At 48.6% G+C, this 24,351-nt stretch overlaps 1 protein-coding gene across 1 annotated transcript; it reads left to right on the top strand.

Moving 5' to 3' along the window:
• Window positions 1-895: 895 nt before the first annotated feature.
• Window positions 896-3,742, top strand: FZD10 (frizzled class receptor 10). Its single transcript, XM_001520564.3, has one exon. It carries the CDS (start codon window positions 896-898, stop codon window positions 2,645-2,647), a length of 1,752 nt encoding a protein of 583 aa, XP_001520614.2. The 3' UTR covers window positions 2,648-3,742.
• Window positions 3,743-24,351: the final 20,609 nt, after the last annotated feature.

Here is a 24,351-nt window from a genome sequence, read left to right as displayed (position 1 = left end):
AAAGAAAAGAGAGAGGGAGAAAGTTGAGAAGGGGAGAGGGAAAGAGAAGAAAGGGAGAAAGAGGGGAGAGAGAAAAGAGAGCGCTCCCGCCTCCGTCCCACCCGGTGCCGGAGCAGCGCGGAGCGGAGCGTGCGGGGCGGCGGAGGGGCCGGCGGCCGGGCCGGGCCGGGCCGGGGAGGGGCGGGCCGGGGCGGGGCGGGGCGGGCCGGGGCGGCCGTCCCCGGTTCGGCTTCTTCCCCCGGGGGCGGGGCCGGGGGGCGGACCTGGGGCGGGGCCGCCACCACTTTCCTCCCTCCGCCCCCTTCCCCCCCCCCCCCCCCCCCCCCCCTATTTTTTAACGCGTCTCCTTATCCCGGGACCCAACCCCCCCAGCAAACAGCTGCTCCGGGCCCGGCGCCGGCACCGGGAGCGGGACCAGCGGGGAGGAAAGAAGAGAGACGGCCGGGCCGGACCGGACCGGACCGGACGGGACGGGACCGTCCGGGGAGGACCGACCCGCCGCTTGCAGGAGGGAGGAGGAGTTTGGGGGTCGAAGCGGGGATCGGATCCCGGAGGGGCGACCCTTTCCCCGGCCCCGCCGTCTCCTCCTCCGGGCTGCGGGGCGGGGCCCCCCGGGAGGGAGCCGGGAGCCCGGGCGCCCAAAGTTGGCGGCGTCCGGGGCGGTGAGCGGGACGTCCTCCTGCCCGGCCTTTCTTCGGTCGTCGGTCGGTCGGTCGGTCTCCCGGGTCCCGGCGGGGGATGGGCCGGGGCGGGGGATCCCCCGGAGGGCCGGGCCCGAGGCGGCGGTGGGGGTAGCGGCCGGGAGCCGCCCCCCGGTGTCCCCCCCCGCCCCGGGGGACCCAGGAGCCGGGCCCCCCGGGCCCCCCCGGACCCCCCCGGCCTCCCCGCCGCCGCGATGAGCCGGCCGGGCCCCCCCGGCCTCTGGCTGGTGCTGCAGGCGGTGGCGGGCACCTGCCTGGGCATCAGCTCCATGGACGCGGAGCGGCCGGGCGAGGGCAGGTGCCAGCCGGTGGAGATCCCCATGTGCAAGGACATCGGCTACAACCTGACCCGCATGCCCAACCTCATGGGCCACGAGGACCAGCGGGAGGCGGCCATCCAGCTGCACGAGTTCGCCCCGCTGGTGGAGTACGGCTGCCACGGCCACCTCCGCTTCTTCCTGTGCTCCCTCTACGCGCCCATGTGCACCGAGCAGGTCTCGGCCCCCATCCCCGCCTGCCGGGTCATGTGCGAGCAGGCCCGCCTCAGGTGCTCGCCCATCATGGAGCAGTTCAACTTCAGGTGGCCCGACTCGCTGGACTGCGGCCAGCTGCCCAACAAGAACGACCCCAACTACCTGTGCATGGAGGCCCCCAACAACGGGTCGGAGGAGCCGGCCCGGGGGCCCGGCCCCTTCGCGCCGGCGGCCCGGCCGCCGAGGCCGCACGGCCCGCCCGACCCGCGGCCCGGGGACGGGGGCCCGGGCCGGCCCGGCTGCCGCGGCCCGGCCAAGTTCCACCTGGTGGAGAAGAGCTCGGCCTGCGCCCCGCTCTGCGACCCCGGGGTGGACGTCTACTGGGGCCGCGACGACAAGCGGTTCGCCGCGGTCTGGCTGGCCGTCTGGTCCGTCCTCTGCTTCTCCTCCAGCGCCTTCACCGTGCTCACCTTCCTGGTCGACCCGGCCCGCTTCCGCTACCCGGAGCGGCCCATCGTCTTCCTGTCCATGTGCTACTGCGTCTACTCGGCGGGCTACCTGATCCGCCTCTTCGCCGGGGCCGAGAGCATCGCCTGCGACCGGGACGGCGGCCGGCTCTACGTCATCCAGGAGGGCCTGGAGAGCACCGGCTGCACCGTCGTCTTCCTGGTCCTCTACTACTTCGGGATGGCCAGCTCGCTCTGGTGGGTGGTCCTGACCCTCACCTGGTTCCTGGCCGCCGGCAAGAAGTGGGGCCACGAGGCCATCGAGGCCAACAGCAGCTACTTCCACCTGGCCGCCTGGGCCATCCCCGCCGTGAAGACCATCGCGATCCTGGTCATGAGGAGGGTGGCCGGGGACGAGCTGACGGGCGTCTGCTACGTGGGGAGCATGGACGTGAACGCCCTCACCGGCTTCGTCCTCGTCCCCCTGGCCTGCTACCTCGTCGTCGGCACTTCTTTCGTCCTGTCCGGCTTCGTGGCCCTCTTCCACATCAGGAGGGTGATGAAGACCGGGGGGGAGAACACGGACAAGCTGGAGAAGCTCATGGTGAGGATCGGGGTCTTCTCCGTGCTCTACACGGTGCCCGCCACCTGCGTGATCGCCTGTTACTTCTACGAGCGGCTCAACATGGAGTACTGGAAAATCCTGGCCGCCCAGCAGAAGTGCCGCGTCGACAACCGGACCGGGGACCTGGACTGCACCATGAGCGGCTCCATCCCGGCGGTGGAGATCTTCATGGTCAAGATATTTATGCTGCTCGTGGTGGGCATCACGAGCGGCATGTGGATCTGGACTTCGAAAACCCTGCAGTCCTGGCAGAACGTCTGCAGTCGACGCTTGAAGAAGAGGAGCCGCAGAAAACCCGCCGGCGTGATCGCCGGCGCCGGGATCTACAAAAAGCCCCAGCATCCCCAGAAGGCTCGCCACGGCAAATACGAAGCAGCCCTCCAGCCGCCCACCTGCGTGTGAAAGGGGGCCGGGCGGACCGCTCTTACGGTCTGAGGGACGTCTTGGATTGCGGCTAGAGGAGGGGCGGAGGCCGACGCCGGGAGCCGGTGGAAAATCGGAAGGGCCGGTGGGACGGGGGGAGAGTCTCCGTCCGACGGAGGTCGCCGCGGCCCGTCCGGCCCCCGATCTGAGGTCCGGTGATCCTCTCCGCCCTCGGAGGAGAGACCGCTCGGACCGCCCGTCGCGTGGGCGTACGCGTCCGGTCGGCGGCCTGCGCGTGTACGTGCGCGCGTAGAGGTGCCCGCTGCGTACGCACGCCCCGCCGCCCGCCCCGACACGCGGGCGGACGGACGGGGGTGGCCGAGCCGGCTTCGCTCCGCCTTCGACGGGACCGCGAAAGAATGGTGGACTGAAAGACTCCCTTCTGGGTCAGCAAAAGGATTGTGTGTGTTAGCAAATTAACCATTCCAGAGGCCCGCTCAGTCAGGGTACCGTGTAAGGAACTACTTGTGTGCGAACTTAAAAAGAAATCCTTTGCAACCCCTCACAGTCTGGTGGACTCGGACTGACTCGAGATACATCTGAGTTAGAGCCTTCCCCAGCATTCGTTGGCTCGAGAAAGAAGCTTCCTCCACCAAACGCAGACTTGGTGAATACAAATAATGTGCAATACATTTTTTTTTTCTTACCATGAAATAAAAAGAGAAACAAGTATTTTGCTGTACATAAAAGGCAACAAAAGAAGTCTCTTAACAAAAGAACTAAGAGGTCTAGCCCTCAGAAACCCTTTAGTGTTACATCTTGTGGCTTTTTAATGGAAATCAAGCCAATGTTATACACGTTGGGACTGATTTGTGGAAAAAAAAAAAAAAAAAAAGAGAGGGGGCTCATTCAAAGGAACCCAAAGGGCTTATTGACTCTTTCTATTGTTAAACAAATTCTTGTCATGAATAGATCAAGAAGCACTGGATGTGCTGCAAAGGGAAACTCTGTGTAGGACGATGCTCTTTACTGTGCTAGAAAAGCCCAGTTTTTAGTCGTGTATATTTGTAATATACGATTATTTTTCATGTGCCACTATTTTATTAAAATAAAATATGTTCTTTAGTTTGGTGACGTCCTGCGTGTGCTCGAAACTTTTCATTTACCCTGCCGTGCTGTTTGTTGGCTAATAAAACTTCCTTCTCCCCAGTGAGTTTCTTTCCAGGCATAGTTTGAATGCACCTCTGTTTAGAGATCTATTGATTACTCCCCTTCCAGCCCAGAGATGTGCTGCTTCCGAGGAAAGCCAATAATTACGAAAGAATTACGGGCTGCAAAAATGGGGAGTTCAGAATCGGACGTGTGGATCTTGGCAACTGAGGCGTTAGAAATAACTCCATGGGGTAAAAGTATTTTGGTTTTATTTTATTTTTTTTTAACCAAGCACCGATTGCAGCAATAGCCTCGAGTTATCGCCCCTTAATATATCTCAAATGCAAAGTTGGCGAATTAAGAACTGATTCAGCACCGCTGTCTAATAAAGCGCAGTTGTCGGACTCTGGCAGAGACAGAGCACTGAACTGTATCTTTCGGGTGAGTCTTTGTAACCGAGCGGATCTAGTCCGAGGAGGTCTCGGTACGATACCGGACGGCGGCGACGTGAGCGCCGGTTACAGCCGACGACTTGAGCGAAATCCCCTTCGTCTCTGCTCCGAAGAGCGTTGCTTAACTGAGGGAATCTGAATCGGCGCCTGTGTCGCATCACGTGCGATATTTACCATTTGCCACTTCTAACTGCTGAGTAGCAGAAATCACAGACAGGGAAACAGAGTTAAGAAAAGATTAAATGTGCGTTTAGTTTGGGGTTTTAAAAGCTCTTGTTCCTCCCAAAATGGGTCCGCAGGACGCGTACTTGTGTGAGCTCGGTGGAGCTAGCGGCCTGTCCCATGTGCGAGTGTGTGAGTTAAACCAAGAAAGGACAGCTACGAATGAGTCTGGAGGAGGTGGAACCCACCCACATCACATTATTCGAAACATGAGTCATGTCAACACGAGTGTGTGGTTTTTTAATCGTAGAGAGCCTCACGTAACCCACACTTTTATGAATGTACCAAGCTCGGCATTAGTCTCAGAGGATGCATTCTGATTCTTAAAAGTTTGTGGCCGGCAAGAAACTCGATTTGCATTAAGTGATTAGGAACAGCTTGATGAGTAATTTCACCTGAAGCACAGATAGATAAAGGGAAAAAAATACCCACCCCACCTATTTTTCCAATAGATGTGTTTTTTCATATTTGCCAGCAGGAAGAGCCTGGACTGAAGTTTTTAACTGAAGTCTCCCAAATTAATCAATCAGTCGAGGGTATTTATTGAGAGCTGACCATGGGCCGAGCACTGTCCCGATCTTGATGGAGAACACCCTGTTGGAGCTCAGTAATTTCGTGGCCTTAAACACGTTCAGTTTAGAAACCGACCAGTTAATAAACACCTTTAATTTGGCATCTGTTCATTTGTGTTCTGTTAAATCTCAAGGGGAACCAAGTTAAATAAGGGACTAAACTTCATAGAATAATACTGTCCTTCAGTGCTGCACGTACTGTCGGATAAACCCGACCCAGCCCAATGTCGGTCTCATTTTAAAAAGTCCTGTATTCGGCCAGTAAAATGTATGGGCTCAGTGGACAGACCGCGGAACCTGGGTTGAAGTCCTGACTCCGCCACTTGCCCGCTCTGTGACCTTGGATCAGTCGCTTTAACTTGTCTGCCTCAGTTTCCACATCTGTAAAATGGGGATTCGGCACCTGTTTACTCTCCCTCTTGGACTGTGAGCCCCACGTGGGACAGGGACTCTGATTGACCTGATTATCTACCCCAGGGCCTGGCACAGTGCTTAGCATGTAATCGGCACTTAACACATGCCACTATCGATTACTATCACCGGTATTATTGTTGGCATGTGCCCACACACCCTAAAAACATACACAGAGAGGAAATGCTCCTAAAGAAAGTGGCGAGGCCCAGAATGGGTTATCTAACATTCATTAAGTAACCCCATGAACTGTTCAGAACAACCCTCAGGAACTATGTTATGTTGGGATCTGCAAAGCCCAGGTTAAGTGGAAAATAGAGAACCACTTGGTGGATTTCTTCAATTCGATGAGACAATTCTGGTCCAAGAATCCACTCTGGGGCTTAAATTGCCCAGTTGGAATGGCTAGGTGGAGCAAATCGACAATTTCATTTTGGACTGTATAAATCCAGGCTGTTTCTGCTCTCCAGCGGTAGAAACAAAGGTGTTCAAACACAAAGCCTGAACTGTATGAATTTCACGGACCACAACTGTAAAATCATGAACAGATTTGATGGCCCAAAGCTTGGAGAAGTTGCAAAAGAACATAATAAGCAACCTCAAACTGCAGTTAAAGACTACTGCGAATGAAAGCCACTGCATTTGGATTAGTCTATTTTTAGATAAAACGGTTTTCATTTCTTGGGAGAACTTTCAGAATGGCTAAGTTAATGACCCATTTATTTCTCTCTCTGATCATTACTACTTGATAAATGCTTATCCTACGAGCCTCCACGGTTGAACCTGTTGGAAAGAACAGGACTGAGAGTGAGAAAAACCCAGGTTCTAGTCCCGGCTCTGCCACTGGCCTGCCGGGTGACCTTAGGCAAGTCACGTACCTCTCTGTCTCAGTCTCCTCAACAGTAAAAGGCAAATAAGATACCCACTAGACAGTGAGCCCTGTGTGGGATTATCTGATTATCATGTAACCAGCGCAGTGCTTTTGCACAAAGTAAGCACTTCATAAATACCGTAATGAATTCATATAATGGAAGAAGTATCAACTCTTTTTCTAGATAACTTGAGAGCTAGCTGCATTTGTTTTCCCCTTCTCTTTCCAAAGAAAATCAACTCGTTAGATCAGTACGTTTAAAGGATTATACAGAAATTAGCTGGTGAGATATCAAATTTTTGCCCTCCAAAAACATTTTTCAGTAGTGTCTTCGGGTTCAGTAATATATTCGCTGACTTTAAGAGAGAAGGAAAAGGAAAGAAATACCGCATTCCCTCTAAAGAAGAACATTTATCCTCTTCCCCACCCCCACAAAAGTATCACAGAAAGCGTCACAAGGAATCAGCCTTCCCGTGTCAGTACAAGTCTATGCAGTGGGTTAAAATATTCAGTATCTAACCTCTGAAGATTAAGAAAGTAGAGGCAAGCGGAGGGATATAATGGCCAAACTTCAGGGAGGACCTCCCTGCTCTAGCTCAGGGAGCAGGAACTGACTGGTATTTTTTTTATTATTAGTATTAAAGGAAGGTGTAAAGGCCAAAGGGAGGAGGGAGAAAGAAAGGGGGAGGAAAAGAGATTTGAAAGACATTTAGAGCGAATAAATCCCAGCGCCAGTCGTCACGCTTATCTTCGACCATTCTTGTGACATTAACCATCTAACTGGGCAAATGAGTTTGAGTGGATACAATATTCAAAACGGCTGTATATTTCTCAAAGATAGATAAATTCAATAGTCTGTTATTATAAGGCCCTTGTGGCTTCAACCTATATGGAAAAAAAAACCCCAACCCAGTAACACAAATCTCCAAACCACACACCCTTCCTACTCCGATGCTTAAAATCGTGGCTCCAAGGGGATAATTCTGTAATGAGGCGATAGAATGTACTCAAGTTGGTCTTTGATGACAGGCACGCTCTCACAACAGATGGTCTCAAAGAGGGGAAAACTTTGCTACATTTTAGTGGGGAACGTTATGCTTTTTCTTTAAAAAAAAAAAACCAACTCTGAAATGTTATCCTCGTAATGTATTTAAGTGTTTTCGGCAGAACTACAAAGTTATTAACATTGACAGAAGATAAATCGGTGTCTGCTTTAAAAGGTGGGCGAAGGTGATTATGTGGTCTTGGTGTGGGCTTTGATCAAAAGTGACAAGCTCATCAGGTCTATGGCACTCCATTCCCCAGAGGGCAGATCAGCACCTGTTTATACTTTTAGACTTCTTTACCTCCCACTGCCTCCCAGCACTATTTCATCTCTCTTAACACTTTGAGAATTGATTGGCTTCAAACAACGCAACTATTCATTTACAGAATACTTTTCTTTCTTTTTTCCTTGCAACTCATCTGAAACAACACTGCATTAGCCCTTTCCTCCCGCTGCACCCTTTCAGAATTGAGGTCGTGTCAACATCTCTCAACTTGGAAACCTAATTTTCAGTTAACTCCGGCCTCCTTTTAGAGCCCCCAAATCTGAGCCCTCATTTAAAAGCGGCTTGAGGTTTTGACTGAAAGGCGCCTCTCTCCTTTTCCACCAACTGTGTATTTGTACACTAACTCCACCTCATTCCTTCCCAGGTCCCTCAGAGTCAGCTTGTCACAGACCACAGGTAATGTTTATGAAAACAAGGTTACCTGATTTTCCCAGTTCTGACTTGCTTGAAAACTGAAAACCCTTAGGAAGGGAATAGACATCGCAATCTTAGACCAAAGTTCTTCTTCCGGTATCACTGCCATGGCTGAAGCTTGTGCTCACTAATAAGATTCAGATTTGAAAAATGTCCGGGTCACCAACTGGCTGCTGCGATAACACGCTGCCTTGGGACCTACAATCTTAAATTGAAACAAAAATAAGCCCAAACTGGAGAACAGACACAAATATACGGCAATTCCAACCACTAGTTCTGGACGGGGATGAATGGTACTGTAGTAATAACGATAAGAAGAAGCATGGCTTAGTGGAAGGAGCGGCGGCTTGGAAGTCAGAGGTCGTGGGTTCTAATCCTGGCTATGCCACTTGTCAGCTGTGTGACTTTGAGCAAATCACTTCAGTTACCTCAGTTACCTCACCTGTAAAATGGGGATTAAGACTGTGAGCCCCAAGTGGGACAACCTGATTACCTTGTATCTACCCAGCACTTAGAATAGTGCTTGGAACATAGTAAGCGCTTAACAAATACCATCATTATTATTATGAATATCATTAGACCACCGGCCTGGGAGTCAGAAGGACCTGGTTTCCAGTCCCGGCTCTGCCACGTGTCTGCTGTGTGACACTGGGCGAGTCATTTAACTTCTCTGGGCCTCGGTTATCTCAACTGTAAAATGAGGATGAAGACTGGGAAAGAGACTATGTCCAACCTGATTAACTTGTATCTAGTGCTTGGCACATAGTAAGCACTTAGCAAGTACCATTATTATTGTTATTAATAGTAAAAATTGTGGGTTTTGTTAAGTATTGGTCCCCCAAGTGCTTAGTACAGTGCTCTGCACATTGTAGGTGATCAAGAAACATGACTGACTGATGGATTACTATGTGTCAAGCACAGATGCTAAGCGCTGTAGTATCTACAGGGGTGGATACTAGTCAGCTCAGACACAGCCCACATGGGGCTCACGATCTAAAAGGGAAGAACAGACATTGAACTGTTCAACAGACATTGTTCTACAGATCAATTCATCAGTAATTATGATGGTATTTTTTTAAGTGCTTACTATGCACCAAGCACTGTTCTAAGTGCTGGGGTATATACAAAGTAGTCAGGTTGCTGCACGTGGGACTCACAGTCTTAATCCCCATTTAACAGATGAGGTAACTGGCCCAGAGAAGTGAAGTGACTCGCCCAAGGCCACACAGCAGACAAATGACAGAGCGGAGATTAGAACCTTCTGACTCCCAGGCAATCAGTAGTACACATTGAGCACTTACTGTGTGCAGAGCACTGTACTAAGAGCTTGGGGGAGTGCAGTATCACAGAGTCGATAGCCACATTCCCTACCCACAAATTGTTGAGGAGATTGAGGCAAAGAAGTTAAGTGACTTGTCCAAGGTCACCCAGCAGGCCAGGGGCAGACCTTTCATTCAATAGTATTTATTCATTCATTCATTCATTCATTCAATAGTATTTATTGAGCGCTTACTATGTGCAGAGCACTGTACTAAGCGCTTGGGATGAACAAGTCGGCAACAGATAGAGACAGTCCCTGCCGTTTGACGGGCTTACAGTCTAATCGGGGGAGACGGACAGACGAGAACAATGGCACTAAACAGCGTCAAGGGGAAGAACATCTCGTAAAAACAATGGCGACTAAATGGAATCGAGGCGATGTACAATTCATTAACAAAATAAATAAGGTAACGAAAATATATACAGTTGAGCAGACGAGTACAGTGCTGTGGGGATGGGAAGGGAGAGGTGGAGGAGCAGAGGGAAAAGGGGAAAATGAGGCTTTAGCTGCGGAGAGGTGAAGGGGGGATGGCAGAGGGAGTAGAGGGGGAAGAGGAGCTCAGTCTGGGAAGGCCTCTTGGAGGAGGTGATTTTTAAGTAAGGTTTTGAAGAGGGAAAGAGAATCAGTTTGGCGGAGGTGAGGAGGGAGGGCGTTCCGGGACCGCGGGAGGACGTGACCCGGGGGTCGACGGCGGGATAGGCGAGACCGAGGGACGGCGAGGAGGTGGGCGGCAGAGGAGCGGAGCGTGCGGGGTGGGCGGTAGAAAGAGAGAAGGGAGGAGAGGTAGGAAGGGGCAAGGTGATGGAGAGCCTTGAGCGCTTACTATGTGCAGAGCACTGTACTAGGCGCTTGGAACGAACAAGTCGGCAACAAAACCCTGGGTGTAACGCTTCCCAGGCCCATGCTCTTTCCACTAGGCCACGCTGCTTTCCTTTGACTGGAACCAGCTGATTTTTACAAGGCCTCAGGCTGCAGGCCTCTGTACCCCCAATGAAGAGGGTATAGTTAGGGACCTGCACTGCCAAACATTCATGATCATACTTGCAGTCCTCAAGGTTGTTGCTTTAATACTCCAGGAAGCACATCAGAGTAGTTCCCATGAGAAAGTTCTGATTCTGAAAAGCTTTTAGCAGGCAGGAGTTGAGAGGCTGCTTAGATCAAAGAATTTGAGTTAATTTCTTGAAGTTATGGATGTTGTTTTTTTTTAAAAACAAAACAAAACAAAAAACCCCAACTAAAATGGACTTATAAACCGTGGCTCATTTTTTCCCCCAACAGAAGGGTTGAGGAATCAGGAGAAAAGCTGGTCTGGTGGTTCTATCTGGAACAACAGGTTTCCTTGACTCCCAGCTCAATTTTTCAGACTCCAGATCTTTGGATAATCATCTAAAGAAGTCCGGGTCTTATAAAAATAATCACTGCTGTTCTGAACACTGAGTGATTTGCAAAAATCTGTTCCCAAAGTCTATTTTGGAAAAAAGCAGCTGTCGTGAATTAAGAGTGGGGACACTCGCTCGAGTTAAACCGTCAACCTGAGATTTTTGAAGTCCAACTTGGACATGCTAGGGTGGTTGGGGGGGGGGGGGGCGGGGAGTGGTTGGAAGGAGGGCGGGGGAGGAGAAAGGGAAGGGGAAAAGTTTGAAAAGGGAGACGCTGTGATTTCCCATTTCCTTTTGCCACCCACCTCTGCACTTCCCAAGGCCGAGAATCAGCAGGAGGAATCTGTACAGGTGGCGGGTTCTCACAAGACTGGTGGCACAGCTTCAATCAGTTTGGGCGAAGATCAGATAAGCATCCAAAATCGGCGGTGGTGAGAGGAGCCAGGGAATCCTCTCTGACCTCGCAAACCTCCCAGCTAGACTTGATTTAAGGAGTCATTCTAGGTTTCTCCCAGCGGTGATGTCTGGCTTTAAACCCAGTCCTCTTGGTCAAGAATGAGCAACAGACAACTTCTCCCCTTTCCCTAATCAAATTAAAGCTCTACACCCGACCCTCAAGGGAGCAGAAAAGACATCCTGACTCTCTGAAAAAGACTGACTGTTCCAGTGGAAGAAAGGGGTAGTCTTGGGTCTGAGGAACTCTCCGCTGGGAATGTGGGCACATGGTTATTATTATCAATAATTAACTGACACAAATTAATAAATTAAACTGTGGCATCTGTTCAGCCAAAGCAGTGTGGTTTAGTGGAAGGAGCATGGGCTTGAGAATCAGGGGACCTGGGTTCTAATTCCAGCTCTGGCTCCTAACCGCTGTGTCACTTTGGGTAAGTCACTTAACTTCTCTGGGCCTCGGTTTCCTCATCTGTAAAATGGGGATTCCGTAACTATTCTCCTTTGTACTTAGACTATGAGCCCGATGAGGGACAAGGACTGTGTCCAACCTGATTATCTTGTACCTACCTCGGTACTTAGTACAGTGCTCGACATAAAGTAAGCATTTAACGACTGCCATTATTATTATCATTCCATGCTACCAATGTGCTGTGCATTATGCTAGGCACTGGGGTAGAAACAAGATAATAATGACAAAGTTCCTGTATTGCATGAGGTTTACAATATAAGGGAGAGGGAGACACTTCAAGGGATTTTATGAATTGCTTAGCGCATGGAAGCTTGAAAATTCTAACTGAGCAAGACCCTACTGATTTGTTAAAGCCCAAGGTCCAAGAACACTTTTCCAGAACCAATTCATTCAATTATATTTATCGAGTGCTTACTGTGTGCAGAGCACTGTATTAAACACTTGGAAAGTACAATTCAGCAACAAAGAGAGAAAACCTCTGCCCACCACGGACTCACAGTCTAGAAGGGGGTAAACAATAATGTTAATAATGTTGGTATTTGTTAAGCGCTTACTACGTGCAAAGCACTGTTCTAAGCGCTGGGGTAGACACAGGGAAATCAGGTTGTCCCACGTGGGGCTCACAGTCTTCATCCCCATTTTACAGATGAGGGAACTGAGGCCCAGAGAAGTTAAGTGACTTGCCCACAGTCACACAGCTGACAAGTGGCATCCAACAAAGTAAACAGGCAACCATGCGACTGTACTTCCTAGAATTTTCTGCCGTCTCTGTCCTTTGTGCTTGAGTGTTCTGAATAAAGAGAATTTGGGGAGTATTCATCCTCCGCTTCTTCGGAGGGCCCGTCGTTTAGGCAGGGAAAACTAAGATTCAAGGAGGCGTAATAAGTTGCTCCAGGAATCAGGTAAAATTAAGTTGTCCAGGATATCTCTGTCCTACTTGCAAAAGCTATCACTTCTACTGATGAGAAAGATGGCATTTATTAAGTGCTAATTATGTGCTGAGCACTGTGCTAATCACTGGGATAGATGTCTATTGTTGTATTGTACTCTCCCAAGCACTTAGTGCTTTGCACCCAATAAACCCTCAATAAATAAGATGGAAATGAACTGAAGATTAGATGAAGTCCTTCTCCTCCTCCTTGTCCCACACTGCATTCACTGTTTAAGAGGGAGAGCAGATAGCTCATCCCCACATCTTATCCCCATTTTACAGAGGAGGAAACAGAGGCCCAGAGCGGAAAAGTCACTAAACTTTTCCTAAGGTCACACAGCAGGTCAGTGTTGCAGCTGGGACTAGACCCTTATGTCTGCTGACTTCCAGGCCCATGGTTTAAAAAAAAGCCATGAAGGGAAAGAATTGAACTTTAGAGCTAATGCTTATTTCAGTTTCATCCAGATGGGAAGGAGATTCCTTGGGATCCTCCAGCTCCAGAACAATTTTTGGATTGGAAACTCTGTCCCCTGCCCTTGGGGTGCCCCTCCTGGGTGGGGGACAAATTTCATCTCCTGCTCTGCAGATGTGTCGAGGAGAAACCTGAACACTAGGATGATTGCTCAGAGCTGGGAAAGTGTGGGAAACCACGGAATTGTTGGCCCGTCAAAGGTCAAAATAGCAGCAAGGCTCAGCAGGTGATCACAGGACTCTTGGCCTGAACTTTGGCCTGGATTCAGAAGTTGCCAGTTTTTAATCTTCTGACTTATCAGGGCCCAGAGGAGGAAACACCAACATACCTAGGACAGAGAAGCAGCTGGCCTAGTGAGTAGAGCCCCGGCCTGGGAGTTGGAAGGACCTGGGTTCTAATCCCGGCTCCACCATTTCTCCTCTGTGATCTGGGGAAAGTCACTTCATTTCTCTGGACCTCAACTGCCTCATCTGTAAAATGGGGATTAACACTGTGAGCCCTATATGGGCCATGGACTGTGTCCAACTTGATTAGTTTGTATCTACCCCAGGGGTTAGTACCGTGCCTGGCACCTAGTAAGCACTTGACCAATACTATTTTTAAAAAAACCCAAGCAGGTACATGATCAACAGTGGTGATTAAGCTCCTTATAATGAATTGTATTTATTGAGCATTTACTGTGTGCTGAGCACTGTGCTAAGCTCTTGGGCGAGTTCACTATAACAGAGTTTCTAGGTATGTTCCCTACCCACATTGAATTTAGTCTAGAGCAGGGTGCAGAACATAGTGCTAAGCACTGGGGAACATGCTATAGAAGTAACCCTAACCAAAAGCAATCAGCCAATTTACTGACTACCTTCTGGGTGCAGAGCACTGTACTAAGCACCTGGGAGGGCACAGACTAGTTAGTGGACAAGATCTCTGCTCTCAGGAACTTCAAAGAGTTATTCCCAACCAGATGTCAGACCCAAGGGAATTGAAGGAGCATCTAAATTAGTGGGCTCTTGCTAAAAGACTAATTAATTCAGCCTGAGGAACCTGGAGGAAGTCATTTTCATGCTTATTCTCCATCTTAAAAATGGGAGCTAATACTATGAAAAGTGCTTTGAAGGTTGAATGGGCTCTAGTGCTGTTACTAATTATTGCTGAGAGTAGGGAAACTGGACCCTAAGTGGTTGTATAGCTCTAAATCTAAATGGCCTTGGTCAATTCCTCAACCTTTCTGCCTCAGAAGTGGGGATTACCTTTCTAGTTCCCTGAGTTCCTTAGTTACAATATTTATTAAGTACTTACTAGGTGCCAAACACGCTCCTAAGCACAGGGGCGCATAAAAAAATAACAGATCAGACCCAATCCCTGTCTTACTTGGGATTCACAATGTAGCTGGGAGAGACAGATAAGGACAAATGTAACAATGGTCTGCAAATGGCAAAAGACAACAGAGCTAACAAATCAAAATGACAATGCCAAGCAGAGTCCAAGACTAGATCTGAGAGATGGGAGAGCTCAGAATCCCCACTGCTCAGGGTAACCAGTCCTTATTTTCTGAGGGTTTAGGAGTTGGATATCCTATCTAGGGAACACTTCCTCAAGAAGGCAGCACAAGACCTGCTAAGAAGCCAAAACACAGAAGCCCAAGGTCACACAGCAGATGAGTGGCGGAGTAGAGATTAGAACCCAAGACCTTCTGACTCCCGGGCCGTTGCTCTATCCATTACACCAGCCACTTCGAGCCCCTGGCTCCCGTCCTACCTTCCTTGGCCTTGTTGCTCCTGGCCCTGTCTACTCTGTGGATGGCCGAGACATGGTCTCAGATTTGGGATGTCATGGACCCTGCAACATCAACAGCAAGTATACTTTGTACACTCACTAGGATCCTAGCATTTGTAGGCTATCTCCCCTTGGATGTTCTAGTAGTTGGGTAGGGAGCGTATTTTTTGGCTGGTGTTTGCACGACACAACGTAGATCACCAGCGATCTCCCTCTAGCCAGATCCAACATCCTCTATTCCATCCAAATCCTCCTTGACCTCTCAGCTGCCCTTGACACTGGACCATCCCCTTCTCCCGGAAACGTTATCTAACCTTGGCTTCACTGACACCGTCCTCTCCTGGTCCCCCTCCTATCTCTCTGGCTGCTGCTTCTCAGTCTGTTTCATAGGCACCTCCGCCTCCCATCCCCTAACGGTGGGAGTTCCTCAAGGCTCAGTTATGGATCCCATTCTATTCTCCATCTAAATCCACTCCCTTGAGAACTGATTCACTCCCACGGCTTCAAATTCTATCTCTACTCATAGATTCTCAAATCTACCTCTCCAGCCCTGACCTCTCTCCTTCTCTGCAGTCTCACATTTCCTCCTGCCTTCAGGACATCACTACTTGGATGTCCTGGTGACACCTTAAAATTAAAGTAGCCAAAACAGAACTCCTCATCTTTCTATCCAAATCTTGTCCTCTCCAAAACTCTCATCACTCTAGACAACACTCATCCCCGCTGTCCCTAAACTCTAACCATAAACAGGGCATTCATTACCCTAGGTTCATCTCTCTCATTAAACCTGCATATTGAAAATGTCATCAACTCCTGTTGGTTCTGCCTTCACCATTTCTCCAGTATCTGCTCCTTCCTCTCCATACAAACTGCTACCAAGCTGATCCAAGCCGTTATCATATCCCACCTTAACTACTGCGTCAGCCTCCCTGCTGACCTCCCCGTTTCCTGTATCTCCTCACTACATTCCATACTTCACTCTGCTGCTTGGATCATTTTTCTAAATAAACATTCAGTACCTGCCTCCCCACTCCTCAAAAACCTCCAATGGCTACCCATCGACTCCCCGCATCCAAAAAAAACTCTTTACCATTAGCTTTAGTGCACTCAATCAGCTCTCCCCTCCTTCACCTTATAAATAATAATAATAATGTTGGTATTTGTTAAGCGCTTACTATCTGCAGAGCACTGTTCTAAGCGCTGGGGGAGACACAGGGTCATCAGGTTGTCCCTCGTGAGGCTCACAGTCTTAATCCCCATTTTACAGATGAGGTAACTGAGGCACAGAGAAGTGAAGTGACTTGCCCACAGTCACACAGCTGGCAAGTGGCAGAGCCGGCATTTGAACCCATGACCTCTGACTCCCAAGCCCATGCTCTTTCCACTGAGCCAAGCTGCTTCTCTATCTTATATATCAGCGCTGCCTTATGATCTACGACACCCTCACTCCTCCCAGTGCCAAAAACAAATGCGGTATTAGTTAAGAGCTTACTGTATGCCAGACACTGTACTAAGCACTGGGGCAGATACAAGGCACTTGGGTTGGTTACAGTCCCCGTCCCACATGGAGGTCACATTCTTAATCTCCATTTTACAGATGAGGTAACTGAGGCACAGAGAAGTGAAGTGATTTGCCCGAGGTCACACGGCGGATAAATGGTGGAGTCAGGATTAGAGCCCACGTCCTTCTGACTGCCAGGACTGTATTAGGCCATGCTACTTCCACGCTGCATTGCCGACCTACTTTATACTATGATCTCATTTGCTTCACCACCAACACCTTGTCCATGCCCTCTCTCTGTTCTGGAATTCCCTCCCGACTCTAATCTGAAAATCCATCTTGTTGCCCACGTTCAAAGCATTATTGAAAACACATCTTCTCCAAGAGGCCTTCCATGATAAGGCACTCAATTCCTCTACTCACCCTCCCTTCTGTGTCACCTGTACATTTGAATCTGAACCACTTAGGTCCTTGATATTCACCCCACCCCCACCCCCTCAGAACTAATGTATATATCCTTCTAATTCTCTTATTTTCCCTGTTTGAAATTTATTTTTAGGTCTGACCCAACCTTTAGCGGCTTGTGGGCAGGGACTGGGTCTACCAATTGTACTTTCCCAAGTGATCAGTACAGCGCTCTGCACATGGGAAGCACTCAAATACCAACTCGTATTCTCTTAAGTGCTTTGCGCAGTGCTCTGCACACAGTAAGTGCCCAATAAATTCCCTTGTTTGACTGATTCTAGTATAGTTCACTACCAGACCCCACTTGAATAGCCTCTTCATCCACGGAAGAATTTCACAAACCATTTTCCCCTCTCATCAGATCTTCACATTTATTCTCCAGAATCCTATGACCAGCGAATACGACTACACTTTGTGTCTGTCGTCCTCATTAGACTCAAAGCTCCTTGAGGACAGGGACCAGGTTTTCTGCTTTTATGGAATTTTCCCAAGTGCCAAATAGAGTAAGTGCTTCTTACAGCCTGAGAATGATAATGATCCTTCATTATAGATAATTATCATTAAACCCCAGGGAGTGGAAATCATCTGGAGAGGCCCACGTCAGAGCTGTTGGGATTGTGTTCATTAAAGATGAGATACAGGGTGTCTTGCCAGCTTCTTAAATAGTAATAATGATTGTGGTATTTTTTAAGCCCTTACTTTGTGCCAAGAACTGTACTAAGCGCTGGGGTAGATACAGGATAATCATGTCAGACATGTCAATTTTAGAATTTCCATGGAAGAAGTTTGAGGTCTGAACTTGTCTTAAACTCAGATCATTTCCCACAACCACGGCCCTAACTCTGTGATAAAACAAGGCTCTGCGAGAAATCACACAGTTCCGGCAATTTGAAGAAAGGCAAGTCTGAGGCGACGATTACCTTGATGGACATAACAAATGCACAGGGAAATCTGGGCTTATCATTTCTGGTCCCAGAAGGAGACCAAAGTGTTCTTGTTTGAACCCATCGTTCAGCTGACCTTTTATGTCTATCCAAATGCTTAGAACAGTGCTTGACACATCATGAGTGCATAGAAAATCCCGCTGTTATTCTCGTTATCAATTTCCTCCTCTGGTATACATTGGAAAACAGGCTTGGGTACAACAACAAACTGTTAACAAGGTATGATTCCTTTTGTAATATATATAATGCATTGTGCATCTTGAAAGAGACAATAGCAACGTTTCTCTATCCTAGGGAGTGTTCAAATAGCACCTGACTTTACATCTACATACTCTGATATAAGCACAGTGCTAGAGCTGTGCCCTATACTTGCCGCGGAGACCAATTTGTGAGTAGCCGGTTGCTCCCACTATTTCCACAAACTGAGCCCAGCAAAAAGATTCCATTTGTTTCCGTTTATCTCATGTGACACAATCCTATTTTCTACTTTGTCCCTAAGTTGAAACAGAAATTGTTTCTCAGTACCATCTTTTTCAAATCCCTGCTATTTTACTTTCTCCTTCCCGAGTTTTTCTCAGGCCCATTTTTTAAAATCCCTGTTGAACTTTCCTATCTTTCAGAAGGTTTGATTTCCATCTGGAAGATGTGATATCTATCCGGGCCCCACACCGACTGGGGTGGACTGGACAGACTCCACCCAGACAGGATTCCCTTCGACTACTTTAGAATCACTTGAACCCCAGGGGTTCATCCTCTTGGTTGCTTCCTGGTGTGCAGCCCATGGCCAATGGCAACATCAACCTGCTCCACGGTGAGGTGAGTCCAGCCTAAAGGCCAGTGCAGTGCTGCTCTAGGCCCCACGTTGCCACAAACGCTCCGTCTGGGTTAGTTCCTCCTCCGCTTCTGCTGCCGGCTCCTAAGGCCTGTATCGGGCAGGATCCAGGGTTCCCTCTGGGAAACGCTGCTGTCTTGGGCAAAGGGAGGTGGTCAGAAGAGATGGAAACTCATGTAATTTCCCCCGAGTTCCCTCATCTGCTTCTTCCGGTCCTGCTGACAGACCTAATGCAAGGACCTTCTGGGGGTGCAAGTTTGTTTTCTCCTGTTAAAACCTGGCTTCCTGTTCCTAAGGGAAGAAAACCATTTAATAGGCCTCATAAAAAAGGCTCAAAGGCTCCTGAACATCAAATAGTTTTTACAGAACAACATTTTGATGAGTTAAGTGTAAAGGAATCAGAAACATACGGATTAAATTTCCTTCAAGATGCACATGGGTTATAAATTAAGGGGGAAGAGTCATGTCAAAACATGCTTTGGGATCTTGCCAAACTGCAAATGCTTGAAAAATAGTGTGAGATGGTGGGTATGTCTTCAACCTGCCTCGCTATACCCTCCCTGTTTGCAGTAGCATGGGGATGAACAGCAGCAGAGTACAGTCATTTCTTATCTAAGTTAGTCGGAGGACATTTCCACATTTAAGTGTCCAACACTCTTGACTTTCCTTTTCAAAGATGGCCCCTGATGGAGATACTAAGTACTTTATTCTGCTTTTGATCAGAGATTTGAAAGGCAGGACTATGATTTTTTATGATGCTCTCTATGTTTCTTATTTAGATTAAAACTACAGGAAGAATGAAACTCACTAGAGTCAATGCATTTCCAGTGAATGATTGAATGACTTTTTATTCCCTTGCTTTCAGATGAATTATAAATCCCGTGCCTATTTATTTGAGCATTTGTTAGTGGATGATTTGATCTGGCGTTTGGGCTGATAAAAAAGAGCCTATTAACATCAGCAAAATTACCAGTAAATAAGACTTTGAATTTTTCATTAACTTGGGGAAGATTTTTTCTCAATCCACCCACTATTTTTCTACTGTCTTGTCTTCAGTGCAAAGATAGAGGACCATTTATTTTTCCCAAAGAAGCTTGGAAATAGATCTGGTTATTACTAATTTCCGAACCAAAAAAAAAAAAGCATCAAGAACAGTGGCCTCCGAGAAGCAAGATTTGCTCAAATATCTCTTTCTAGATCAGTTGCAAGAAGCTCAGAGGGCTTGAACGGGTTGAATTGCCTCAGAGAAAGAGTCTGGGAGGCCCATCACTGGTGATATTTATTTTCCATTAGAAAAACATTCCTGGAGTCCTTTTTTTTGTTTGTTTGTTTATTAAAACCCTTCCAGCCACCAATACCACCACACCCCTAACCTGGGCTCAGCAGGGACAAGCAAGACTAGTCAGGAGTAGGAAGAACAGCAAAAACCTGTCATTCTAATCTCTCCGGTGTGAATAGAAATATGCTTTCGCTGAGCTGTAGATCCACTCACGCTGACAGGCAACAACAGGCTCTGGCCCAAGATGTTTGAGATGGGGACAAGGTGGGTCACACTCTGCCTGCTCCTGAGAACCAAGGACAAGCTCAGTAAGCTGCGCCCCTAGCAGAGGATGGAGTACAGTCCGCGGACACTGATGGGGTGCTCTTGTGAAAAGATGGGCATACTTAAAAAAAAAATTGGTATTTCTTGAGCCCTTACTTTGTGCCTGGCACTGTTCTAAGCACTAGGGTAGGTACAAACTAATCAGTTTGGACACAGCCCATGTCCCCTTTGGGGCTCACAGTCTTAATCCCCCTTTTACTGATGAGGTAACTGAGGCCCAGAGAAGTGAAGTGACTTGCCCAAGGTCTCAGAGCAGAGACGTGGCAGAGCCGGGATTAGAACCCAGCTCCTTCGGACTCCCAGCCTGCGCTCTATCCGCTAGGCCACGGTGCTTCTCACGCCAGTTTGAGGCTGCCATGATGGAGGAAGGGGGGAGAGTGGGGTGGAAGATCGGGGGAGCAGGAATGGGCCCCAGGAAGGGGCAGAAAGATTCATTTCTGGTCAGTAAGGTCACCAGTAGTTTTCACAGGTAAACTAAGATGTCTCAGAGCAGAAGGGCCAGGGGCTGTGTCAGGAAGCACTAGGATCCGGGAGGGGACTGGCGAGGGGGATGGGAGAACTACTTGGTCAGTGGTGGGAAAATGGGATAGCGATACTTTGTCATGAAGATTAGGTCTCTGTACTTGGATCTCTGACCCTTGGACACTTGACGTTCGCTCCCCCCCTCAGCCCCACAGCACTTCGGTACAGATCTTTAAATTATATATCATAAACTATCTGTTCACACTAATGCCTGTCTCTCCCTCTAGTCAGCTTGTTACAGGCAGGGAACGTGTCCCTTAATTCCGTTGTATTGTACTCTCCCAGATGCTTAGTACAGAGCTCTGCACATGGTAAGCACTGAATATTAATAATAATAACAGCAGTGGTATTCGTTAAGGGCTTACTAAGTGTCAGACACTGTTCTAAGCGTAGATACAAGGTAATCAGGTTGGACACGGTCCCTGTTTCACGTAGGGCTCACCGTCTTAATCCCCATTTTACAGATGAGGTAACTGAGGCCCAGAGAAGTGAAGTGTCTTGCCTAAGGTCACACGGCAGGCAAGTGGCGGAACCGGGATTAGAACCAGTGACCTGCTATCTGCTATGCTATGCTGCTTCTCTGTAAATAGCGTTGCTTCATTGACTGACTTAGGCTTCTTTCCCCCTCCTCCGCCAGCCTCAAGATAACACTCAATCCCAAAAGCACTCTCTTATTTGCCAGAGGTGTGGGTTAGAGAGAGATTCGGAAACATTTGTGTCTCCAAGGTATTAGCGAACAGCTAGGCTTTTCCTTCCTGAATTCATTCATTCATTCAATAGTATTTATTGAACGCTTACTATGTGCAGAGCACTGTACTAAGCGCTTGGAATGTACAAATCGGTAACAGATAGAGACAGTGCCTGCCCTTTGACGGGCTCACAGTCTAATGGGGGGAGACGGACAGACGAGAGCAACGGCAATAAGTAGAATCAAGATAAATAGAAACAAGAATTCAATAGAATTCAATCCTTCTAAGGTTTTTGGAGGTGTCTGGTTCCAAACCTGCCTGGGGTTTCAGTCCAGCCTGGGCCAGGTCCACTTCCAGGTGTATTCAAGCCTGAGGTCGCTTGAATTTAGAGAAGCAGTGTGCTCTACTGGAGAGCAAACAGTCCTGGGACTCAGAGGACCTGGGTTCCAATCCCAACTCTGCCGCTTGCCTGCTTCTTGACCTTAAGCAAGTCACTTCTCTGAGCTTCAGTTTCCTCACCTGGAAAATGGAGATTAGTTACCTGTCCTCGTTCCTACTTGGATTGTGAGTGCCATGTAGGACAGGGACATTTTCTTGGGCCTACCCCAGGGCTTAGCATGGGGCTAGGCACATAGTAAACCTTTAACAAAACCACTATTATCATTAACAATACTGTGATTTGGCCCAAAGTCCCCAGTCAACCTCTCTTCTGGGAAGGTGGCATGTTTATGGGGGCTTTTCCTGAAGACTGCTTGGGTTTGGAGGCCTAGAGGACCAGCAGGAACTACTCACACGTGGTGATGTTATGCCACCGGGTGGAAGCCCCTTCCCCTTAATTCAGAGGCCTGAAAGAAACGAAAGGCCAGTGCAGTTATTCCCCCCATGGTACTTTTGGGTCCGACATGACCCATGGGGTAGGAATGAGATGTGGGGACTGACTCTAAAGTCTGCGCCGGTCTGTGCCTGGGTTATTTGAGTGAATGTCTCTTCTAGGCAAAGATTCACCCTAGCATGCCTATAGCATCCAAGAAGGCCAGCTTAGGTTCTGTTCATGCCATATCATCATCACCCAGTAGCATTAGCTACTTTCATTTGTCGGAAAGTGAAATGAAAATCACTCCCGACGAGAACAGAAATCCGGGAAAGTTAGAACAACAGAAAGAAGTTAGGGGTAAAGCGCTTTTAAGGAGATTTCATTTGTCTTTTTAATTGCATTATTCTTATTCTTAGTATTGTTATTAGTTTTGTTAAGTGTTACCTGTCAAACACCATTATAACGTTGAGGTAATAATAATGTTGGTATTTGTTAAGCGCTTACTATGTGCAGAGCACTGTTCTAAGTGCTGGGGAAGATACAGGGTAATCAGGTTGTCCCACGTGAGGCTCACCGTCTTAATCCCCATTTTACAGATGAGGGAAGTGAGGCCCAGAGAAGTTAAGTGACTTGCCCACAGTCACACAGCTGACGAGTGGCGGAGCCAGAATTCGAACCCATGACCTATGACTCCCAAGCCTGTGCTCTTTCCCCTGAGCCACGCTGCTTAATCAGGCCATCCCAGTCCTTGCCCCAAAGGGCCTCACAGTCCCAATTAAAGGAGGAACAGGAATTTAATCCCCATTTTACAGTTGAGGAAACTGAAGCACGGAGAGGTTAAGTGACTTGCCCAAAGTCCCGGAGTAGACAAGTCGCAGAGGCAGGATTAGAATCCAGGTCTCCTGACTCCCAGATTAATGCTCTTTCCACTAGGCCGCACTCCTGCTCTCTAGACTGTCTACTAACTCTATTATTTTGTGCTCTCCCAAGTGCTTAGGAAGTGCTCAGGAAATACCACGGATTGATTGACGGATAGCGAGATCCCTAGGAATACGGCCCTCAGAGTACTTTGAAATGCAGAAAGTGGTTTTTACTTGCTTACGTCCTCCATCCTGCCTGGAACTCTCTCCCTCTTTAAATCTGGTCGACCATCACCTTCCCCATCTTCAAAGCCCTCCTAAAATTAGATATTTTGTGGGACGCCTTCCCCAACCAATTTCTCGTCCCCCCCACCCTTTTTCACCCCATACCGCATCACCTAGGCCCTTGAGTCATTCATTCATTCATTCAATTCATTCAATCATGTATTAAGCGCTTACTGTGTGAAAAGCACTGTACTAAGTGCTTGGGAAAGTACAATGATAATCATGTTGGTATTTGTTAAGCCGGGGTAGACACAAGGGAATCAGGTTGTCCCACGTGGGGCACACAGTCTTAATCCCCGTTTTACAGATGAGGTAACTGAGGCACAGAGAAGTGAAGCGACCTGCCCACAGTCACACAGCTGACAGGTGGCAGAGCCGGGATTCGGAGCCAGGATCTCTGACTCCAAAACCCGTGCTCTTTCCACTGAGCCATGAGCAATAAAGAGCGACAATCCCTGCCCACGACGAGTTCACGGTCTACGGTGTGTGTGTGGGGAGGGTGAGGAGGGAGGTGAGACACACAATACCAATAAACAGATATCTTTCCAAGCGCTCAGTACAGCGCTTTGCACTCGGTAAGGGCTCAATAAATACGATCGAATGAATGAATATCAATATAAATAAATAAAATTACTGATATAAACATCAATGTTGTGGGGGGGGGGGGGGGGAGAGCAAAGGGAGCAAGTCAGGGTGATGCAGAAGGGAGTGGGGGATGAGGAAAAGTAGGGCTTAGTCTGGGAAGGTCTCTTGGAGTGGATTAGATCCAGTTTACCTACTCTCCTAAACACTTACTCCACAGTGTTTTGCCTAGAGCTCTGCTCTGCTTAGTACCTGCTGTTGATTGATTAATTAGCTTCTTCTCATCACCAGCCTGCCTGAGGTGCCCAAGGACAGCACCAGGGGAGAGGAAAAAGCTGGAGTGTGTGTGTGTGTGTGTGTGAAGGGGGGAGGTGAAAAGTGGGGGAACAAAAAAAACACTCTCTGCTAATCAAGCAAATATTCTGT

This window comes from Ornithorhynchus anatinus, chromosome 2 (assembly GCF_004115215.2).
Source record: "Ornithorhynchus anatinus isolate Pmale09 chromosome 2, mOrnAna1.pri.v4, whole genome shotgun sequence".
In the NCBI taxonomy this organism is placed as follows: domain Eukaryota; kingdom Metazoa; phylum Chordata; class Mammalia; order Monotremata; family Ornithorhynchidae; genus Ornithorhynchus; species Ornithorhynchus anatinus.
The sequence above is the reverse complement of the archived record's forward strand: the minus strand, read 5'-3'. Positions and strand labels throughout refer to the sequence as shown.